The 18,411-nt window shown below is 38.7% G+C and overlaps 1 protein-coding gene across 3 annotated transcripts in view; it reads right to left on the bottom strand.

Annotated features, from left to right (window-relative positions):
* Window positions 1-1,711: 1,711 nt before the first annotated feature.
* Window positions 1,712-18,411, bottom strand: part of ZWINT (ZW10 interacting kinetochore protein) — a 60,063-nt gene continuing 43,363 nt past the window's right edge. Inside the window, exon 9 of one of the 3 annotated variants that reach the window (XM_064594533.1) lies at window positions 1,712-1,844. Coding sequence is in view for 1 of the 3 variants with exons in the window: in XM_064594536.1 (XP_064450606.1) it covers window positions 12,681-12,780 (100 nt within the window). In the remaining 2 variants the exon portion in view is untranslated. Of the gene's footprint in view, window positions 1,845-10,092; window positions 12,781-18,411 lie in introns of those variants that run through there. The other 2 variants (XM_064594536.1, XM_064594530.1) reach the window with 2 other exon arrangements.

Raw genomic sequence — 18,411 nt, 5'->3', positions numbered from 1 at the left:
CTGCTCCTCCCAGGGGAGGAAGGTGAGTCTCCCCAGACCTGCGGCTTGTTGGGTCCCTGCTGGAGGAGCAGTGGCCCGACTGTGCCCCAGATTACGGTTTATGACAACCCTGAGCTGAGAGCCCGCGCCTCAGCTCCGTCTCTGCAGCCGGCTTCCCTGCTCTGATACCTGGGAGCTCTGCCACACTCAGGCACCCCCAGTCTTCCTGTGACCCCGAGGATCTTGAGACCACACTGTCCCGCGAGGGTTCCACCCCCTGCTTAGCCACTGGCATGATGTCCCTCAGCGGAGCAGACTTCTAAAAGTTCCGATTTTGTGCTCCGTGGCTCTATCACTTGCCAGAAGCGGCCAACAAAGGCCCCTCCCCCGCCGTCTTTCCTCCCAAATATCACCTTGGATTCACTACTCTGCACGTCCTACCTTCCAGAAAGTGGTCGCTTTTCTGTTCAGAGAGTTGTTGCTATTCTTTACTTCGATCTCCTATTGAGTTTGTAGGTGTTCCGAATGGTTTGATCCCTATCCAGCTGAATTCCTGAGACCAGACAAAATCCAGGTCTCCTACTCCTCCGCCATCTTGCTCCGCACCCCCCCTCACACACACATCTCTATACATTTATCCACCTATGGACACTTAAGATTTTTTCCATAATTTGGTTATTGTAAATGCTGGTGTAATGAACATGGGGGATGCACATAATTTTTTGAATTCATTGTTTTCATGTGGTAGTTCTATTTTTAATTTTTTGAGGAACTTCCATATTGTCTTCCAGAGTGGCTGCACCAATTTATATTCCCACCAACAGTATAAAGGTTCCCTTTTCTCCACATTCTCACCAACACTTATTATTTGTTGTCTCTTTGATAATAACCATTCTGCCAGGTGTTAGGTGATAGCTTATTGTGGTTTTGGCTTGCATTTCCCTGATGATGAGTGATGTTGAGCAGCTTTTCATGTACCTGTTGGCCATTTTTATGTCTTCTTTGGAAAAATGTCTATTCAGGTCTTCTGCCTATTTTTTTAAAGATTTATTTATTTATTTTAGAGAGAGAGAGTGAGTGAGCAGGGTGAGGAGCAGAGGAAGAAAGAGAATCCTGAAGGAGACTCCTGCTGAACATGGAGTCCGATGTAGGGCTCGATCCCAGAGCCCTGAGATCATGACTGGAGACAAAGTCAAGAGTTGGCTGCTCAACTGACTGAGCCACCCAGGTGCCCCCTCTGCCCATTTTTTATTTTATTTTATTTTTTTTTTGCTACTGAGTTGTATGAATTCTTTATATATTTTGGATCCTAATCCCTTGAAAGATCTATAATTTATAAATATTTTCTGCCATTGGTTGCTTTTTCATTTTGTTGTTGATTTCCTTTGCTGTACAGAAGCTTTTTACTTTGATGTAGTCCCACTTGTTTATTTTTACTTTTGGTGTCAAATCCAAAAAAAAAATCATTACCAAGATGGATATCACAGAGGTTTTTCCTTATGTTTTATTCCAGGAGTTTTATAGTTTCAGATCTACACAAAACTCTTTAATCCATTTTGAGTTGATTTTTTTAGATGGTGTAAAAAAGTGACCCAGTTTCATTCTTTTGCATGTGGCTATTCAGCTTTCCCAACAGCATTTATTGAAGAGACTGTCCTTTCCCCATTGTATATTCCTGGTTCCTTTGTCATAAATTAGGTGACCACATATGCATGGGTTTATTTCTGGGACCTCTATTCTGTTCCATTGGTCTATGTGTATATTTTTATGCCAATAGCATACTGTCTTTTATTACTATAGCTCTGTAATATAGCTTGAAATCAATAAGTGTGATGCTTGGTTCTCCTTTCTCAGGACTGCTCTAGCTAAAAAAAAAAAAAGAAAAAGGCAAAATTAAACTACTGGGACTATATCAAAATTGAAAGTTTTTACACAGCAAAGGAAACCATCAACAAAACGAAAAGGCAACCTATTGAATGGGAGAAGGTATTTACAAATGATATATGTGATAAGAGGTTAATATCCAAAATATATAAAGAACTTATGCAACTTGACACCAAAAACCCTAAATAATCCAATTAAAAAATGGGCAAAGGACCTGAATAAATGCTTTCCAAAGAAGACATACAGATGGCCAATAAACACATGAAAAGATGTTCATATCACTCATCAGGGAAATACAAAATAAAACCACAATGAGATATTACCTTATACCTGTCAGAATGACCAGAATCAAAAACACAAGAAATAATACAAGTGTTGATGAGGATGTGGAGAAGAGAGAACCCTTGTGCACTGTTTGTGGGAATGCAAACTGGTGCAGCCACTCTGGAAAACAGTATGAAGTTTCCTAAAAAAAATTAAAAGTACAATTACCATATGATCCAGTCATTCTATTACTTGGTATTTGCCCAAATAATGTGAAAATACTAATTCAAAAAGATATAAACACTCCTAAGTTTATTGCAGCATTATTTACAATAGCCAAGGTATGGAAGCAGCCCAAGTGTCTATCCATAGATGAATGGTTTGAAGATGTGGTACACACACACACACACACGAATATTACACAGCCATAAAAAAGAATGGAATCTTGCCATTTGCAATGATGGGGGTGGATCTAGAGGGTATAATGCTAAGTGAAATAAGTTAGAGGAAGACAAATACCATATAATTTCACTCATACATGGAATTTGAGGAAAAAAACAAATGAACAAACAAAGGAAAAAAGAGACAAACAAAAATGGACTCTTAAATACAGAAAACACACTGGTGGTTGCCATAGGGGAGGTGGGTGGGGGATGGGTGACATAATAGACAGGGATTTAGGAGCGCATCTGCCATAATGAGCTCCAAGTAATGTACAGAATTGTTGAAAAACTACATTGTACCCTCAAAACTCATATAACACTGTAAATTATACTTCAACTGAAAAAGAAGAAAAAGAAAAAATAAAAAGTCAAAAAAAGAAAAGAGAAACTGATAATATCAGAATTAATTAATTAATCTGCTTATTTGCTGACTGGCTGATTGGCCAACAGGTCATTTCTTTACTTAAATTGTTTACTTCAATAGATGACGTTTTTCTCACCCTCCAAAATAAAAAGTAGCCCTGATCTTCTATCAGATAAGTCATTTTGCCAGCTAACGTCACTTTCAACCAGTTCCTAAGAGCCTGAACATTTGGGGGTCATGGCTGTCTTTATGCCTGTTACTCCGGTCCCTACAGGTAAAATTATTAATATAATGGAAATTCCATAGTTTTGGAAGCTTGGTCGGCCTGGGTCTGAATCCTAGTTGAGATGGTCCCTATGTGTGTGACTTAGAGTAAGTCACTTGTCAAGATTAGGCAGCGTGAATGCAAAGCATAAAGCACAGTCTGGTAGGTTCACAACACATAACAACACATCTGGTGGGTTTTTACTGCTAAACAGACTCAGGTTTTGCGTCTAACACTCTAACTCCCAGGAAGACATGATAATTCCTCATTGTAGCTTCATGGCAAGTAGCTGGAATCCTTATCTTTTTCATATCTCTTTTCAGACTGATTCTGTGGGGGGCTGGACAGTGGCTCCCATATGCCCCACCATCTTACGGTCTCATGCTCTATGTGGACTTCTCACCAAGAGCCACGGATGACTTTGATGGCTGTTGGCTGCCTGAACAATTTCTACCATAATACTAACCTGGAGCTTGTTGGATACGGCATGTTTGACATAAAAAAGTCTTACTTCCCTCATCTCTACACTGGAAACAAGACTATTAACACAATGGGTTGTTTAATTAAATATCTATCACCAAACATTTATCACAATGCCCGACACATACAGACTATTCGAATACGACAGCTATAATTACAATCGTCTTTAGCATTATACATTAATGAATATTGTAATATTCCTAAACCATGTTGAGGCCCCTCATGTCCCTTTTTTCCTCAAGCCTTGGATGATTTTAGCAAAGGCAAATTTTAGCAGAGGCAAATTCCACATTTCAGCGATTTTCTCTGGGCCCTTACTCCACTCGGTTTTGCTTCTTTATCCTTCTTATTCATAGATATTTGTAGAACTGTCAGACTATCTCACACTGTGGTTTATTTAAATAAAGCAATGCACCTTGTACATTTGAGATTGCTCTAGAATTCTGACGGTACAAAAGAGATTTACAATATGGTTTCTAGGACAGTGAGGTTTTGCTTCACCCTAGACCAATCTGAATTTGTTAAAAATAATTTAAGGCTAAGTGATACCTTAGATCTTACAATGCAAATCAACCTTCTTTTAAATTTAAATTATATAAAAGGCTCAGAATATTCTACTCATGAAATTCTAATATTTTACCTTCATGTATTCTTCATGTATTCTGTCCTTTTGTAGCTGACTGTATTCAATCCCTGGAGTCCTGAGAAAAGTCTTGTTCTGAGAAAATGTAGGGAAGAAGCAATACCCATCCATATGTGGTTCTCTGATTGGGTGTACGGTAAAACATCTGAATTATTTTATCATTTGATCCATAAAGGCCTAGATTTTGAGGCAAAGGGTATATTCTTCAATCCTTCTTATGTTTCTCTTTATCAGAGTGCTTGATCAAGAGCACTGATAATCTGCTGTCTGGTATTTCCCCAATTCATGCTAGACTGAAAATGAAGAATCTAGAATGAAATGCCTGAGAAGTTCTACTCCCTCCTGAGGGCATATTTTTATGACTATATGTTTTAGCACTCTAATTAGCTTACCTAATGCCTATAATTGCAAGTACAAAATAATGATAAAATCTGAATCCAAAAGTGGTAAAAGTGATTAATGTATATCTTTAGGTCTTATTTTCATAGCTGAGTGAATGAAGCCTTATTGTACCAAATTATTGGGATGTGAAGACCTAAGCAATTTTTCTTAACTATCACCAACTAATCAGGATCAAGTTAAGTATAAGAAACCCCAGTATTTAGTGCGATTTAATGTCAAGATACATAGACTTCAGTCTTTGAATTCAACAAGAATCACCTACAATGAAGCTGGCTCTATACAAATCTACTGAGTGATCTAGCTGCTCAGTGTAGTTGTATTTTATCTCATTCAAATTATTTTAACTTTATATAACATAATATTGTTTATTAAGAAAAATTGACCTAATACAAAAACTGTGATATCTTTTAATCTATGATCCCATCCCATGATCACCAATCATACAATTTCAAGGGAATGTGGCCAAGTGAATTGAATTGTAAATTGCATTTACATTGTTGCCACATGGGTGGTATCACTTTAATAAACAAAGTATTCTCTGTACACTGTCAAGATTATCCTAAGTATTTTAAGTAATGGTAAGTTTTCTGGAATGTATTCTTATGTTTTTAGATACATTTTTAAAATAAAATGTCCTTATTACTTAATTACATAGGTAGCATAATTCCCTTTGGTAGGGACTGAATTCTTCCTTGCAAAAGAGAGGTGTTGAAGCCCTAACTCCCACTACCTCAGAATGTGATTTTATTTGGAAATAGGGTCTTTATGGAGGTAATCAAATGTTAAATGAGGTCATTAGAATGGGCCCTAATCCAATATGGTGGTGTCCTTATGAAAAGGAAAAATTCAGACATAGACTTGGACACATATAGAGGGACGATGATGAAGAGACACAGGGAGAACACCATCTGAAGGCAGATGCAGAGGCTGGGGTTATGTTGCCTAGACCAATGAATGTCAGGGAATGCCAGAGGGTAGAAGATGTAACCCTGTGGGTTTGGGGGGGAGTATGGCCCTACCAACACCTTGATTTCATATTCTAGCCTCCCAAATTGTGAGACAATAAATTTCTATTGTTCTAAGCCACCCAATTTGTAATACTTTGCTACTGCTGCCACAGGAAAATAATACACCTTTCTTCCTTCATTTATTTATTTTATTGTGTAAAACTTGGGTAATATGTTGATTCCTTTACAACTTGAGTCAGTGATGAATTATAGAATAATATCTCTAAGTGCAAGGTTATGTTCTGTTTTGCATATACAAACTCATTTAATTCCTACAACAATCCTTTGAAATAAATGCCATTACTTTGCCTTTTATAGATGAGGATGCAGAATCACACAAAGGTTAAACATTGTGCCCAAAGAAACACAAAACTTTCTTGGGTAAGTTACTTTTGTTTGTCTTTCATATTGATGGGTTTCATATTGACTTCATTTTGCTTGATATGTTACAAACCACTCAAAATAAATGTGAATTATTGGGAGTCAGGTTGCTTAATCAAAGTAGTTACAACCTCTCAGGCATGAATATCTAAACATCTTGTTATAGTTCACACTTTCCACTTGCTCAGAAAAAGGGACTACTGGAAAGAACCAAAGAAGAAAAGCAAAATTCATTTCTCTTCATCCAAGAGGCTCTTTCCTCCTGACACTCCCTATGCTTTGATATGTCCTGGACAGAACGGTGAGGCAAGCAGTAAAACAATTCCTCAAGACTTACTTAATGGTTAAGTGAATCTCTTTCTATGCATTGATGTTAAATTTGACAATCAATTCAGTTTAGTGTGCCAAAATGTTTCCTTCATTCCATTTACTCATTTTTAAGAGAAGTTAGCATAATACATTATAGTACACCAATGTGGTCTAAAACAACCTTTTAAAGTAGCTGTCCCACATTAATAATGATTTAAAACCTAGAGAAGAAACTTATTCCAACTAATAATTCTATTCAATCTATGCTTGCAAATTATTTGCAAAAATACATCAAAACTGTAAAAAGTCTGAGATTTTGCCCTACTTTTAAATAAGAATTTAAATGTCATGAACATTGTCAGAACACATAAGACTTCCTTGGTCAGAGACAAAGGATTTTATTACTCTCAGAAATAGCAGTAGGACAAGAAAATGTTAGTATTCTGACTACTGAAGTGATCCTCATGATTGCCTCAGCTCGCTGCCTCAAGAGCTTCTGGGCTGAGGCTCAGCACCAAGGAACCCCTAGCCCAGAAGTCCTCCTAAAATGAGGAGATGGAGCTAGAAGTCCAGGGAGGCTACAGGTAGGGCGCATGGGGCAGAGGACTGGAGAGGAAGAAGCACGCAGAGAGGGACATGAGCTTTGGGGCTATGAGTCCATCTCGTGACTTAGACAAGTACTGAACTGTGTGTGTGAAGAGACCACCGGCCTCCAGAGAAAGGACCACCTGGAAAGAGCACCGGGCATAACAACAGAACCACACAGGGCTGAGAATTATAGCACCTCTTTCCACCAGCTGGACTAGAGGAAATATTTGAGTCAGGCAAAGATTTCTCACTCACAGCACCAAATGCATGGACCATAAAAAGAAACAACTGATCAATTACAATGCACCAAAGTCAAGAATTTCTGCTCTTCTAAAGACAAGAAGATGAAAAATAGAACTACAGGCAAGTTATTTTCAGATTATATATTTAATAAAGAACTTGTATCTGCAATATACAAAGGCTCACAAAATGAAGAAGACAAACAACTAATTTCTCATAAATAGGCAAATGATCTGAGCTGGCACTTTAGCAAGTAAGATATATAATAGTAAATATACACATGAAAAGAAGCTCAACATTAGCTGCAAACTCATTAAAAAATAAAACCTCAATGACATTACCTATAGGAATAGCACTACCCCTTATAAAAATGTCTAAAATTAATAAAACTGACTGTACCAAGTGTTGAGGACAAGGGACAACTAGAATTCTCTTATGCTGGGATTATAAAATGCTAGAAACACTCTGAAAAGCAGTCTGTCAGTTTCTTCAAAGTTCCTAACACTTCCATAGAATTCACCCTGGACAGTTATAGGGATTCACCCTTGAGAAATAAAAGCAAAATTTCATACAAAGAACTGCACAGAAAAGGTCACAGCAACTTTATTCATGATAGCTAGAATTAGGAAAAAAAAATAGCTAAAACTAGGAACAACCCAAAGGCCCATTAACAAGTGATTGAATAAAAGAACTGTGGTATGTCTATACAATAAATTAAAAATAAAATAAAATAAAATGAACAAAGGATGCACACAACCACATGGTATATCTCAAACTGACTAAGCTAAATAAAAGAAACCAAACAAACAAAAAAGATTGTATATTACATGATTCTGATTATATAAAATCCTGGAAAATGCAAACAAGCTCACGGTGACAGAAAGCACATCAGTGGTTGCCTAGGGTCAGGGTCAGGAGCTTGCAGGGGAGGGGTTCCAAAGGAGTGCGACAGAGGGTCTCATGGCGATAGGTTCATCATCTTGACTGTCACCATTGTTTCATTCGTGAACATGTATGTGGAAACTAATCCAATTGTACATTCTAAAAATGTGTAGTTAATTGCATTTAAATAAAATTGTAAAAAATCTTGACCAAAGTCATACAAATAGTATTGGTGACTGAGAAACAGAAAATGTAAACAGTGAAAATTGTTCATTTTGTAAAGTTTAAAAATGTCCCCTTTAAATTTCACTTTTAAATGATCTCAGTTTAGTTTTTGTTTTTTTTTTTTAAGATTGTATTTATTTGCGAGAGAGAGAATGAGAGATAGAGAGCATGAGAGGGAAGAGGGTCAGAGGGAGAAGCAGACTCCCTGCCGAGCAGGGAGCCTGATGTGGGACTCGATCCCAGGACTCCAGGATCATGACCTGAGACGAAGGCAGTCGCTTAACCAACTGAGCCACCCAGGCGCCCTCTCAGTTTAGATTTTATATACATATATTTTTTAAACCAAATCCAGAGGGAAAAAATACTTGTTTTCCTGCCAGAAGTCTTTTTAATGGGATCGCCATGGTGATTTTAGGAAAAAGATGTAATATACATAGATACAATTATGGAATTTTCCAAGCAAAGTACTGTAGTTAAAGCAGGTAGTCAGAGTGTACAGTTTTGTCTCCTGTGAAGTTGCATCAGAGAAGTTCTGCTTACACATTTAATAAATGCATTAGTTAAAACTCTTCATAGTATCTTGATCCTGGATCCAGAAAATAACATTGTTTCTCTGGCTCTCCTGTTGGACTAAGACTGAAGTTTGTGTGTGTTGTTGGTATCTGCCCCCTTAATAATATATGAGAGTTGTGTTGTGATCTGTTTTAACAGACGACACCTGACACACCAAAGGACACAGATCATCGGGGTCTGGGTCATGGGAGGTGCCTGGAAAACCGGGTTCTCTTGAAGTAAGGGGGTGAGAAGTCTAAATCCAGCAAAATAACACTATCATCAGAACTTTCTGAGGGAACACAGAAGAGCTCCACTCTAACCCAAAGAGCTGAGCCTGTAAGGATCTTACAGCAGCCCCATTGCTGGAACTCCTGAGGCAAGGGGGGCTGTGCTAAAGTCCATTTGCAGAAGACACACAGCATGGTACACACATCCTTTTAATGTCAGAGCTTTCCATTTCTCTTATGTCAGGTGAGAACAGCTCCTGGAAGTGAGACAGGACGGAGACAGAATGTGGGACCAGACCACCCACTGTCGGAGGAATTAAGGCAAAGAGTTAGGTAATCACTCAAATTTCAAGTGTAGAAGAATTCCTTGGGGGACTTTGTGAAAATTCAGATTCCGATCCCTAACTCATCCTTGCCCACTGGAGTCTGATTCATCGGATCTGGACTGGAGCCCAGGCATCTGTATTTAGAGAAGATGACTTCTTCTCTCTAAATACAGAGAGAAGTACTTTTAGCAAAAGTACTGAGTGGTTAAGAGGTGGACTTTCAGTCCCAGCTGCACCACATCCTAACTGGGAGGAAAAGCAGAGCGTACTACTTACACTCTCCCAATTTCAGTAAAAATGGGTAATGAACCATCTAAAAAAATTGTGAGGGTGACATATAAAACATTAAGAATAGGGCATGGCACAGAGAAAACACTCAGAAATTACTTATAACAAATGAGCTTCCTTTTTTTTTTTTTTTAATTTTATTGTTACGTTAGTCACCATACAATACATCATTGGTTTTTGATGTAGTGATCCACGATCCATTGTTTTCGTATAACACCCAGTGCTCCATGCAGTACCTGCCCTCCTTAATACCCATCACCGGGCTAACCAATCCCCCCTCCCCGCTCCCCTCTAAAACCCTGTTTGTTTCTCAGAGTCCATAGTCTCTCATGGTTCATCTCTCCCTCTGATACCCCCCCTTTATTTTTCCCTTCCTTCTCCTAGTGTCCTCCATGCTATTCTTTATGTTCCACAAATAAGTGAAACCATATGATAATTGACTTTCTCTGCTTGACTTATTTCACTTAGCATAATCTCCTCCAGTCCCATCCATGTTGATGTAAAAGTTGGGTATTCATCTTTTCTGATGGCTGAGTATATTCCATTGTGTATATGGATCACATCTTCCTTATCCATTCATCTGTTGAAGGGCACCTCGGCTCTTTCCACAGTTTGGCTATTGCGGACATTGCTGCTATGAACATTGGGGTGCATATGGACCTTCTTTTCACTATATCTGTGTCTTTGGGGTAAATACCCAGTAGTGCAATTGCTGGGTTATAGGGTAGCTCTATTTTTAACTTTTTGAGGAACCTCCACACTATTTTCCAAAGTGGCTGTATCAACTTGCATTCCCACCAACAGTGTAAGAGGGTTCCCCTTTCTCCACAACCTCTCCAACATTTGTTGTTTCTTTCCCTGTCTTTTTATCATTACAGAGGGAGGACCATGCAAAACCTGACAAATATTTGGTAGTGGAATCATTACGAAATGTTGTACTCTCATTCTGACGGGGCAAACGTAACCACTTAGTTCAAAAACATGGGCGCCCGTTGCAGGGCACACTATAAAGAATGGATCGAGGCTTGGTGCTCTGGGGTGAGGGGCCCACCGCTCCCGTTTCCCTGGGATGGCACAGCTACAGTTGTAACCAAGATTATTCTAGGAAAACATGATTGTAGTAAACAGTGATTGAGAAACTGAATTCTAAAAGAAAGCATAAAAGCAATCTGTATAGATTTAAAAATTCACATCATGAAGGAAATAGATAAGTTCTAGATGTTTTATATAAAGTAGTATTGTATAATTACGTCCTTTTTAGGTATTTCTCAAAGAATGAAGATCAAGCTTCAGCTAGTATGCCTCCACTTAGGCTAATATTAATGGCAAAGGCAAAAGAAATAGTTGTGGGACTATAGAAAATAAGAAACATTTCTTAAAAATAAAAATGGAATTGTTATCATAGTCTATTTGTAAAAATTTTAATACCTCAAATAACTTCAACTATGTTTTAATGAGAATCTACAATGAATTTTTTCAGTTATTTCAGTCACACGTCATGGTCATTGATGAAGTCAAATATATATATATATATATATATATATATTTTTTTTTTTTTTACAAAGGTAACTTTCAGCAGTTTCTTACCTATATTCAAAGCAAAAGGATAGCATTTTTTTAGGGATTTTTTTTAAAAAGCTCTGTTGAGGGGTGCCTGGGTGGCTCAGTCAGTTAAGCATCTCAGGCTCATTCTTGTTTACTCTTTCTCTCAAATAAATAAAATCTTTAAAAAAAAATTTTTTTTTTAAAGATTTTATTTGACAGAGAGAGCACAAGCAGGGGGAGGGGCAGAGGGAGAAGGAGACTCCCCGCTGAGCAGGGAGTCCGATGCAGGGCTCAATCGCAGGACCCTGGGATCATGACCTGAGCCGACCATGAGCTGATCACCTACTGAGCAAGCCAGGCATCCTCAAATAAATAAAATCTTAAGGAAAAAAAAAAAAAAAAAGAAGCACTACTGATCATTACATAATAGTGACAAAAGATTCACACTGTTAAATATATGACTCCAAGTTTTTGAAATAAAAAAAAATGTAATGAATAAAAATTCATGTAAATGGAATCAGGCAGACTGTATTTTTAAAGGAGATTTTTTAGCACTTTCAACTTCACAGTAAAATTGAGTAGAAGGTATAGAGATTGTGTTTTTCTTTCCAAATAACGTAAGAAACTGACATAAAAAAGACAAATAGCACAACTGTGAATTAATCTAAAAAAAAAAACAACAACCTTCAAGCAACATTAGTGGAGGTCAAAGTTTGTAAATTGTGTGAGCTCATTATAATTTCAGTCCAAATAGTCTTTTATTGTTTGGAGACTCCAACATGGGAAACTGCTTACTTTGGGAGGATATTCTGATGTTGCTTCCAAGGTCTAAAAATCCAAGAGAATGACCCATTTTTAAAGTTTCCATTTGGTATGGACCTTGAAATCCTGATAAAGGTTATGTGCTTCAGATGCATTCCCTTTGAAAAGTCACCCAATTCTTTAACGGCCACACCCTTTAAGTTAATATTAGTGTCTAGTGATTACCTCCATTTGCTTTTACAGCTCCCTCCAGAGCCTTCCTCAGTTCCCCCATCCTCCATGCTCTGGGGTCACACATCCTCATTACCCCCACTTTCCACAGCCATCCCTGAGCCTTCAGCTCCTCTCCTTCCCCGCTCTTTGATCACACTATCTCCTGACTCAACCTCACTTCCTCCAGCACTTCTTCCCTCATGATTCTTGGTGATTTAAATCTTCACACAGATGCTGCTTCTACATCTCGGTCCTTCTGATCTCGTCCTTCATCTGACCTCAGCCATTTGCTCCCACATGCAAGACTTGTTATTAGGTAGGACACACTGGATTACAGTGACAACAAGATCGCCAAAAGCTCAGTGGCTGGAAACAAAAGGTTCATTCCTTTTCTCATAAAATTCTCCATCAATCTGCGTTCTCCAGGGAAGTTTTCCCCATGCAGTTGCTCAGCATTCGAGGCCACTCCCATGTGGACCAAGTCCTTTTCAACATGACACGCCAGCTTCTGCAGCATCAAGGAAAAAGCATGGAGAATTATGTGAATTTGCTTATAAATGCTTCAGCCCAGAAGTCTGAAAACGACTTTTAACTCTTCGGCTACAGCAAATCACACAGTCACTCCAATCCCTAAGGGTATACTTTTTTTTAATCATAGTGTCTTCTTAGTCAAAACTTCTGGTTAAATTCAATCCTTAGCCTACTCTGTGTCTGCACGTGTACGGCAGAACATGGCCAAGGGGAGTAATGCTGAATCCATCTCATGAACCTGGAGCAGGCAGTCTTACCACATTTCCATGATTCAACAATTCTTACTGCCTTGACAACATCTACAGACCATTCTCTCTTCTCAAATCTCCAGCACATCCTTTGAATTCTCATTCTCAGCTGATAACGTCAATCCCCCAGGACAATATTTTTTTTTCTTTTTTTGTAAAATATAAGATACATAAGTCACTGTGTAAAAGGTTGATGCTACTGCCCCACTAGACGAACAGAAGCCTTCGGAAGAGACCGTCCCTCCATCAACACCCATCTCCCCCGTGTCCTTCACTGGCCGCCCATCAGATCCTCTGCACTGAGTTCTCATCTCTCCCGTAGTCAAATGTTGGCCTCCTCCTGGGTTTTTGCTCTTTTCTTCCTATGCTCGCTAAACACATCCACCCCGACAGCTACAAATGAGATCTACTGCAGAAGCATTCAAGATTTGATTTCCACTGTGGACCTCACCCCCAATCTGCACACTCACAAAGGCAGCTGCCGGCTCGTTCACCCCTTGGAGTTCAAACAGACACCTCAAACCCCACATCTCAAAAGCTGAGCTCCTGGCTGGTGGCCCACATCTTCACTCCACACCGTCCCTCCACATCTGTGTGAGGTAACTCCATCTTCACAGCTCCTCCAGAAACACAGACGTTCAGAGCCCTGATTTAACAGGTCTTTAACCAATAGCCCATCCCATGATAATCCCCCTTTCTCCCCTGGCAATCCTCCTCCCCCTCTGCTGTATTTTTATTCACAGCATTTTTGCTGCTATGTTTTACTTATCGGTCTGTTTCAACATCTGCACTGAAGTGTAAGCAGCAGAAAACTGGGAAAGGAGGTTAAGAAATTCTTAACACAGAACTACCACATAGGGAGTTAGTTTAATGAGGTCCTAGAATTAGGAAGTGATATGAGAAAGGAAACATGAAAAACAAAACAAAAAGAATCACATTTCTGCAATGCTATTTTGGCTTAATACATGTTGACTGGGGTTCATTTTATGAAGATATAGGTCATGTAGAAAATATCAGAAAACAATGGACTCTAAGAACCAACAGCACATTATGCTAATCCTTAGAGTTTGTTTTATACAGTTAGCTCCATTTTACAGTATTCATTTAGGCACGAGACAGTTTGGGAAAAGCTTTCTGGCACTGTAAAAAGAATGTGAGTTTGGGGAAAAGAAAAGCTGACATTCTCTTATCTGACTTCATTAACAATTCTGAAAGTAGCCTCTCATCTGAATTATTTTTATAAATTGCTACTGGGAAAAGTATTTGCTATTGTGTGTGTGATTGGCAAGTAAGTGTATCCTGAGATACCACACAAATGAGCAGAGTCAAATGTAAAATGGAGACAATGTGCATCAAATGTGCCAACAGTCACGCTCAGGGGTGGGGCTCCCATCTGTGCGGCCCTCGCTGGCCTGCAGCTTGGCAGGGAGACTTCACATTCCTCCACACCTGGCCTTTGCTTATGGTAACACGCCAGATCCTCCTCAGCAGGACGGCAGCTTGTCGATCCACTAGAAATGGCATATTGTACTGTAGGTCCATTTATCTCTGAGTTTCTAAAAGCGCCTCGGTGTGCTTTATACGCTTCATCACTACTTAGCATCCAGCTCCTAGACTGTCCATATTTATGAGATACAAAAGGGCAAACTTAGCTAAAGTTAGTGCTTTTCTTCTTAAAGTTGTAAAGAAAAGATACTCAACATCACTCCCATCAGGGAAATGCAAATCAAAACTATAATGAGATATCACTTCATACCTGTTAGAATGTCTGTATCAAAAAGACAAGAAAGAGGGCGCCTGGGTGGCTCAGTTGGTTAAGCGACTGCCTTCGGCTCAGGTCATGATCCTGGAGTCCCGGGATTGAGTCCCACATCAGGCTCCCTGCTCACGGGGAGTCTGCTTCTCCCTCTGACCCTCCTCCCTCTCACGTTCTCTGTCTCTCATAAATAAATAAATAAAATCTTAAAAAAAAAAAAAAGACAAGAAATAACAAGTGTTGGCAAGGATGTGGAGAAAAAGGAGCCCCCATGCACTATTGGTGGGAATGCAAACTGGTGAAGCCACTGTGGAAAACAGTGTGGAGGATACTCAAAAAAGTCAAAAATAGAACTACCCTACAATCCAGGAATTATATTACTAGGTATTTACCCCCAAAATATAAAAACACTTAATTCAAAAGGATATATGCACCCCAATGTTGACAGCAGCAATGTCCGCAATAGCCAAACTCTGGAAAGAGCTAAGATGTCCATCGACAGATGAATGGATAAAGAAGATGTGGTGTATATATATAAAATGGAATATTATTCAGCCATAAGAAGGAATGAAATCTTGCCATTTGCAATGACATGGATGGAGCTAGAGGGTATTATGCTAAGTGAAATAATTCAATCAGAGAAAGACAATTATCATATGATTTCACTCATGTGGAATTTAAGAAACAAAACAGATGAGCAAGCAAGCAAGCAAGAGAGAGAAACCAAGAAACCGACTCTTATAGAGGACAAACTTGTTGCCAGAGGGGAGGTGGGTGAGGGGGATGGGTGAAATAGGTGATGGGAATTAAAGAGTGCACTTATCATGACAAAAAATATAAATATAAATAAATACAAAAGGAAAAAAGAAAAGTCAATTTGCACTTTCACATTCTTTTTTTTAAGATTTATTTATTTATTTTAGAGAGAGGGAGACAGAATGAGCTTGCAAACAGGGAGAGGGGCAGAAAGAGAGGGAGGGGAAAAGAATCTCAAGCAGAATCCCCACTGAGTGTGGAGCCCAACACGGGGCTCGATCTCAGAACCCTGAGATCATGACCTGAGCTGAAATCAAGAGTCGGATGCTCAACCAACCGAGCCACTCAGGCGCCCCTTTTCATTTTTTTAAAACCATGCAAAGGCAAACAGAAATGTGAGCCTGAGACTTCAGGGAAACTAGAGAGTCATAATAATCTTGCAATATTCATTCTTCCATTTACTCCAATCTAGGTACACCAAGTATCTTTCTTTCATTGTTTTTTTTATAGTTTTCAGTGTACAGATCTTCACTCCTTGGCTAAACCTATTCTTAAGTATTTTATTATTTTTGATGCTACTGTAAATGGGACTTTAAAAAATTCTGATAGTTCATTGTTAGTGTATAAAAGTGCAAATGATTTTTGTATATTGATTTTGTATCCTACAACTTTACTGAATGGGTTAGTTCTAAGATTTGGGGTGGTCTCTGTGGCTTTTCTATACAAGATCATGTCATCCGCAGAGAGAGGCAAGTTTACTTCTTCCTTTCTTATTTGGATGCCTTTTATTGCTCTTCTTGCTTAATTGCTCTGGCTAGCATTTCTAGTACTATGCTGAATAAAAATAGTGGGAGTGGGCATCCTTGTTTTTTGTTCCTAATCTTGAGGAAAAGCTTCCCACTTTTCACTGTTGAGTAAGATTTTAGCTGTGGGCTTGTCATATATGGCCTATACAGGTTTCCCCTGCCATCCAAAGGTTCCCTTGATGCCATTTTGCTTTAAGAAAGACCTACATTAGTATCTATTTTTGCTAACCAAAAGAAATTCAAAGAGGGTTTTTGCTTTTATGAAATAATAATTGCTTCTTTGCTTTACAATCACTTTAGCTTATGAAAGGTCTCCCAGGAATGCTCTACTTTTGGATACCGGAGGAAACCTGCCTTATGTTGAGGTGCATTCCTTCTATATCCAATTTATGATTACACTTCAATCTTCTTATTCTTTATTGATCCATTCAAGTTTCCTATTTCTTCATGATTCAGTCTTGATAGGTTGTAGGTTTCTAGGTACTTGCCCATTCTTTTTAGGTAATTTGATTTGATGGCATAATTGTTCATAGCAGTCCGTCTCTTATGATCCTTATTATTTCTAGGTATCAGCTATAATGTCTTTTTTCATTTCTGATTTTTTTTGTCATAAGATTTGTCAATTTTGTTTCTTAGTTTCATTGATCTTTTCTATTATCTTCCTAGTCTCTATTTCATATTGAATCCCATGATCTGAGTTATTTCCTTCCTTAATTTGTCCTTCTTTTTCTAGTTCCTTGAAATGTAAATATACGCTTATTTGGGATACATTTTCTTAATGTAAGCATTCAACACTATAAAATTCTGGGTACTGCTTTTGTTGCATCTATATGTTTTGGTATTTTGTTTCCATTTTCCTCTGTCTCAAGATATTTTTGATTTCCCTTTTGATTTCATCTTTCACCCATTGGTTGTTCACTAGCATGTTGATTAATCTCCATATGTGTGGGAATTTTTTAGTTTTTCTCTTGTAATTGATTTTCAGTTTCAAACCATTTTGGTTAGAAAAGATAATTAACATAATTTCAGTTTTTTAAACATTATTAAGACTTGTTTTTTGGTCTAACACATGATCTACCCTGAATAATGTTCCACATGTGCCTGAGAAAAATGTGTGTTCCGTTGCTGTTGGATGGGAAGTTCTCTATGTGTCTTTTAGGTCCAACTGGTCTAACTAAGCCTCATTTTGTCCTTATTGGTTTTGTCTTGATAATCTATCCATTTTGAGTGTGGAGCATTGAAACACCCTATGCTTAATGTCTTGCTGTTCATTTCTCCCTTGAGATCTATAGTATTTACTGTGTATGTTTCGGTGCTCTTATGCCGCTCAGCTAGTTTCAGGATTTCAGAGGGAAATGTTCTGTGTGGAGCTATGTATTTGGTGCATCTGTGGGAGGACAGAAGCTCAGGAGTCTCCTATGTCACCATCTTGGTCTGGACTCCATCATGACTTATTTTAAACTATTCTTATAATAAAATGAGACAAAAGGAAACATCTGGGACTAATTTTCTGGTAAGTGTCCAAAATAGCTGGATGGAACTGTTTTTGTCAAAGCTAAAAATAACACACTCACGTGAATAATTACATGTCCTGGAGTTAAAGATGGAATGCAGTCCAAAAGGCGCTCCTCTTACAACTCCTGCGGGACTAAATCTCACATAATCAGCCAGACTCTTAAAGGAAAAGCCACTGAAGGTATAAGCTGGTCCCAGCTCTGCCTCTGTTCGACTCTGTGGCAACAGCGAATTATCCTTGACATTTACACCTTAGTTTTCTTCTCTCTCAGATAAAATCATCTCTAAGGCACTCCCCAGCACTTAAATTCCAGGGTTCTCTGATCCCAAACACAGGGAAGCTCAGAATCAGGGAGAGGTTTCCTGTGGCACATGATGCATTGGTGAGAGCAGTGGGATCCACGCTGGGAGGTACAGATGGGGAGGCTAACCTCCATCTGGAAGTGCAGCAGGCTCCTCCCCGACACAGCCCTCCCTCCATGCCTGTGTGGTTGCATCCCTCTTCCTGTCAAGTCTGGAACATCAAG

This window comes from Mirounga angustirostris, unplaced genomic scaffold, assembly GCF_029215605.1.
Source record: "Mirounga angustirostris isolate CCGP_5_RB_7025 unplaced genomic scaffold, mMirAng1.0.hap1 SCAF_6, whole genome shotgun sequence".
Lineage (NCBI taxonomy): Eukaryota > Metazoa > Chordata > Mammalia > Carnivora > Phocidae > Mirounga > Mirounga angustirostris.
The sequence above is the reverse complement of the archived record's forward strand: the minus strand, read 5'-3'. Positions and strand labels throughout refer to the sequence as shown.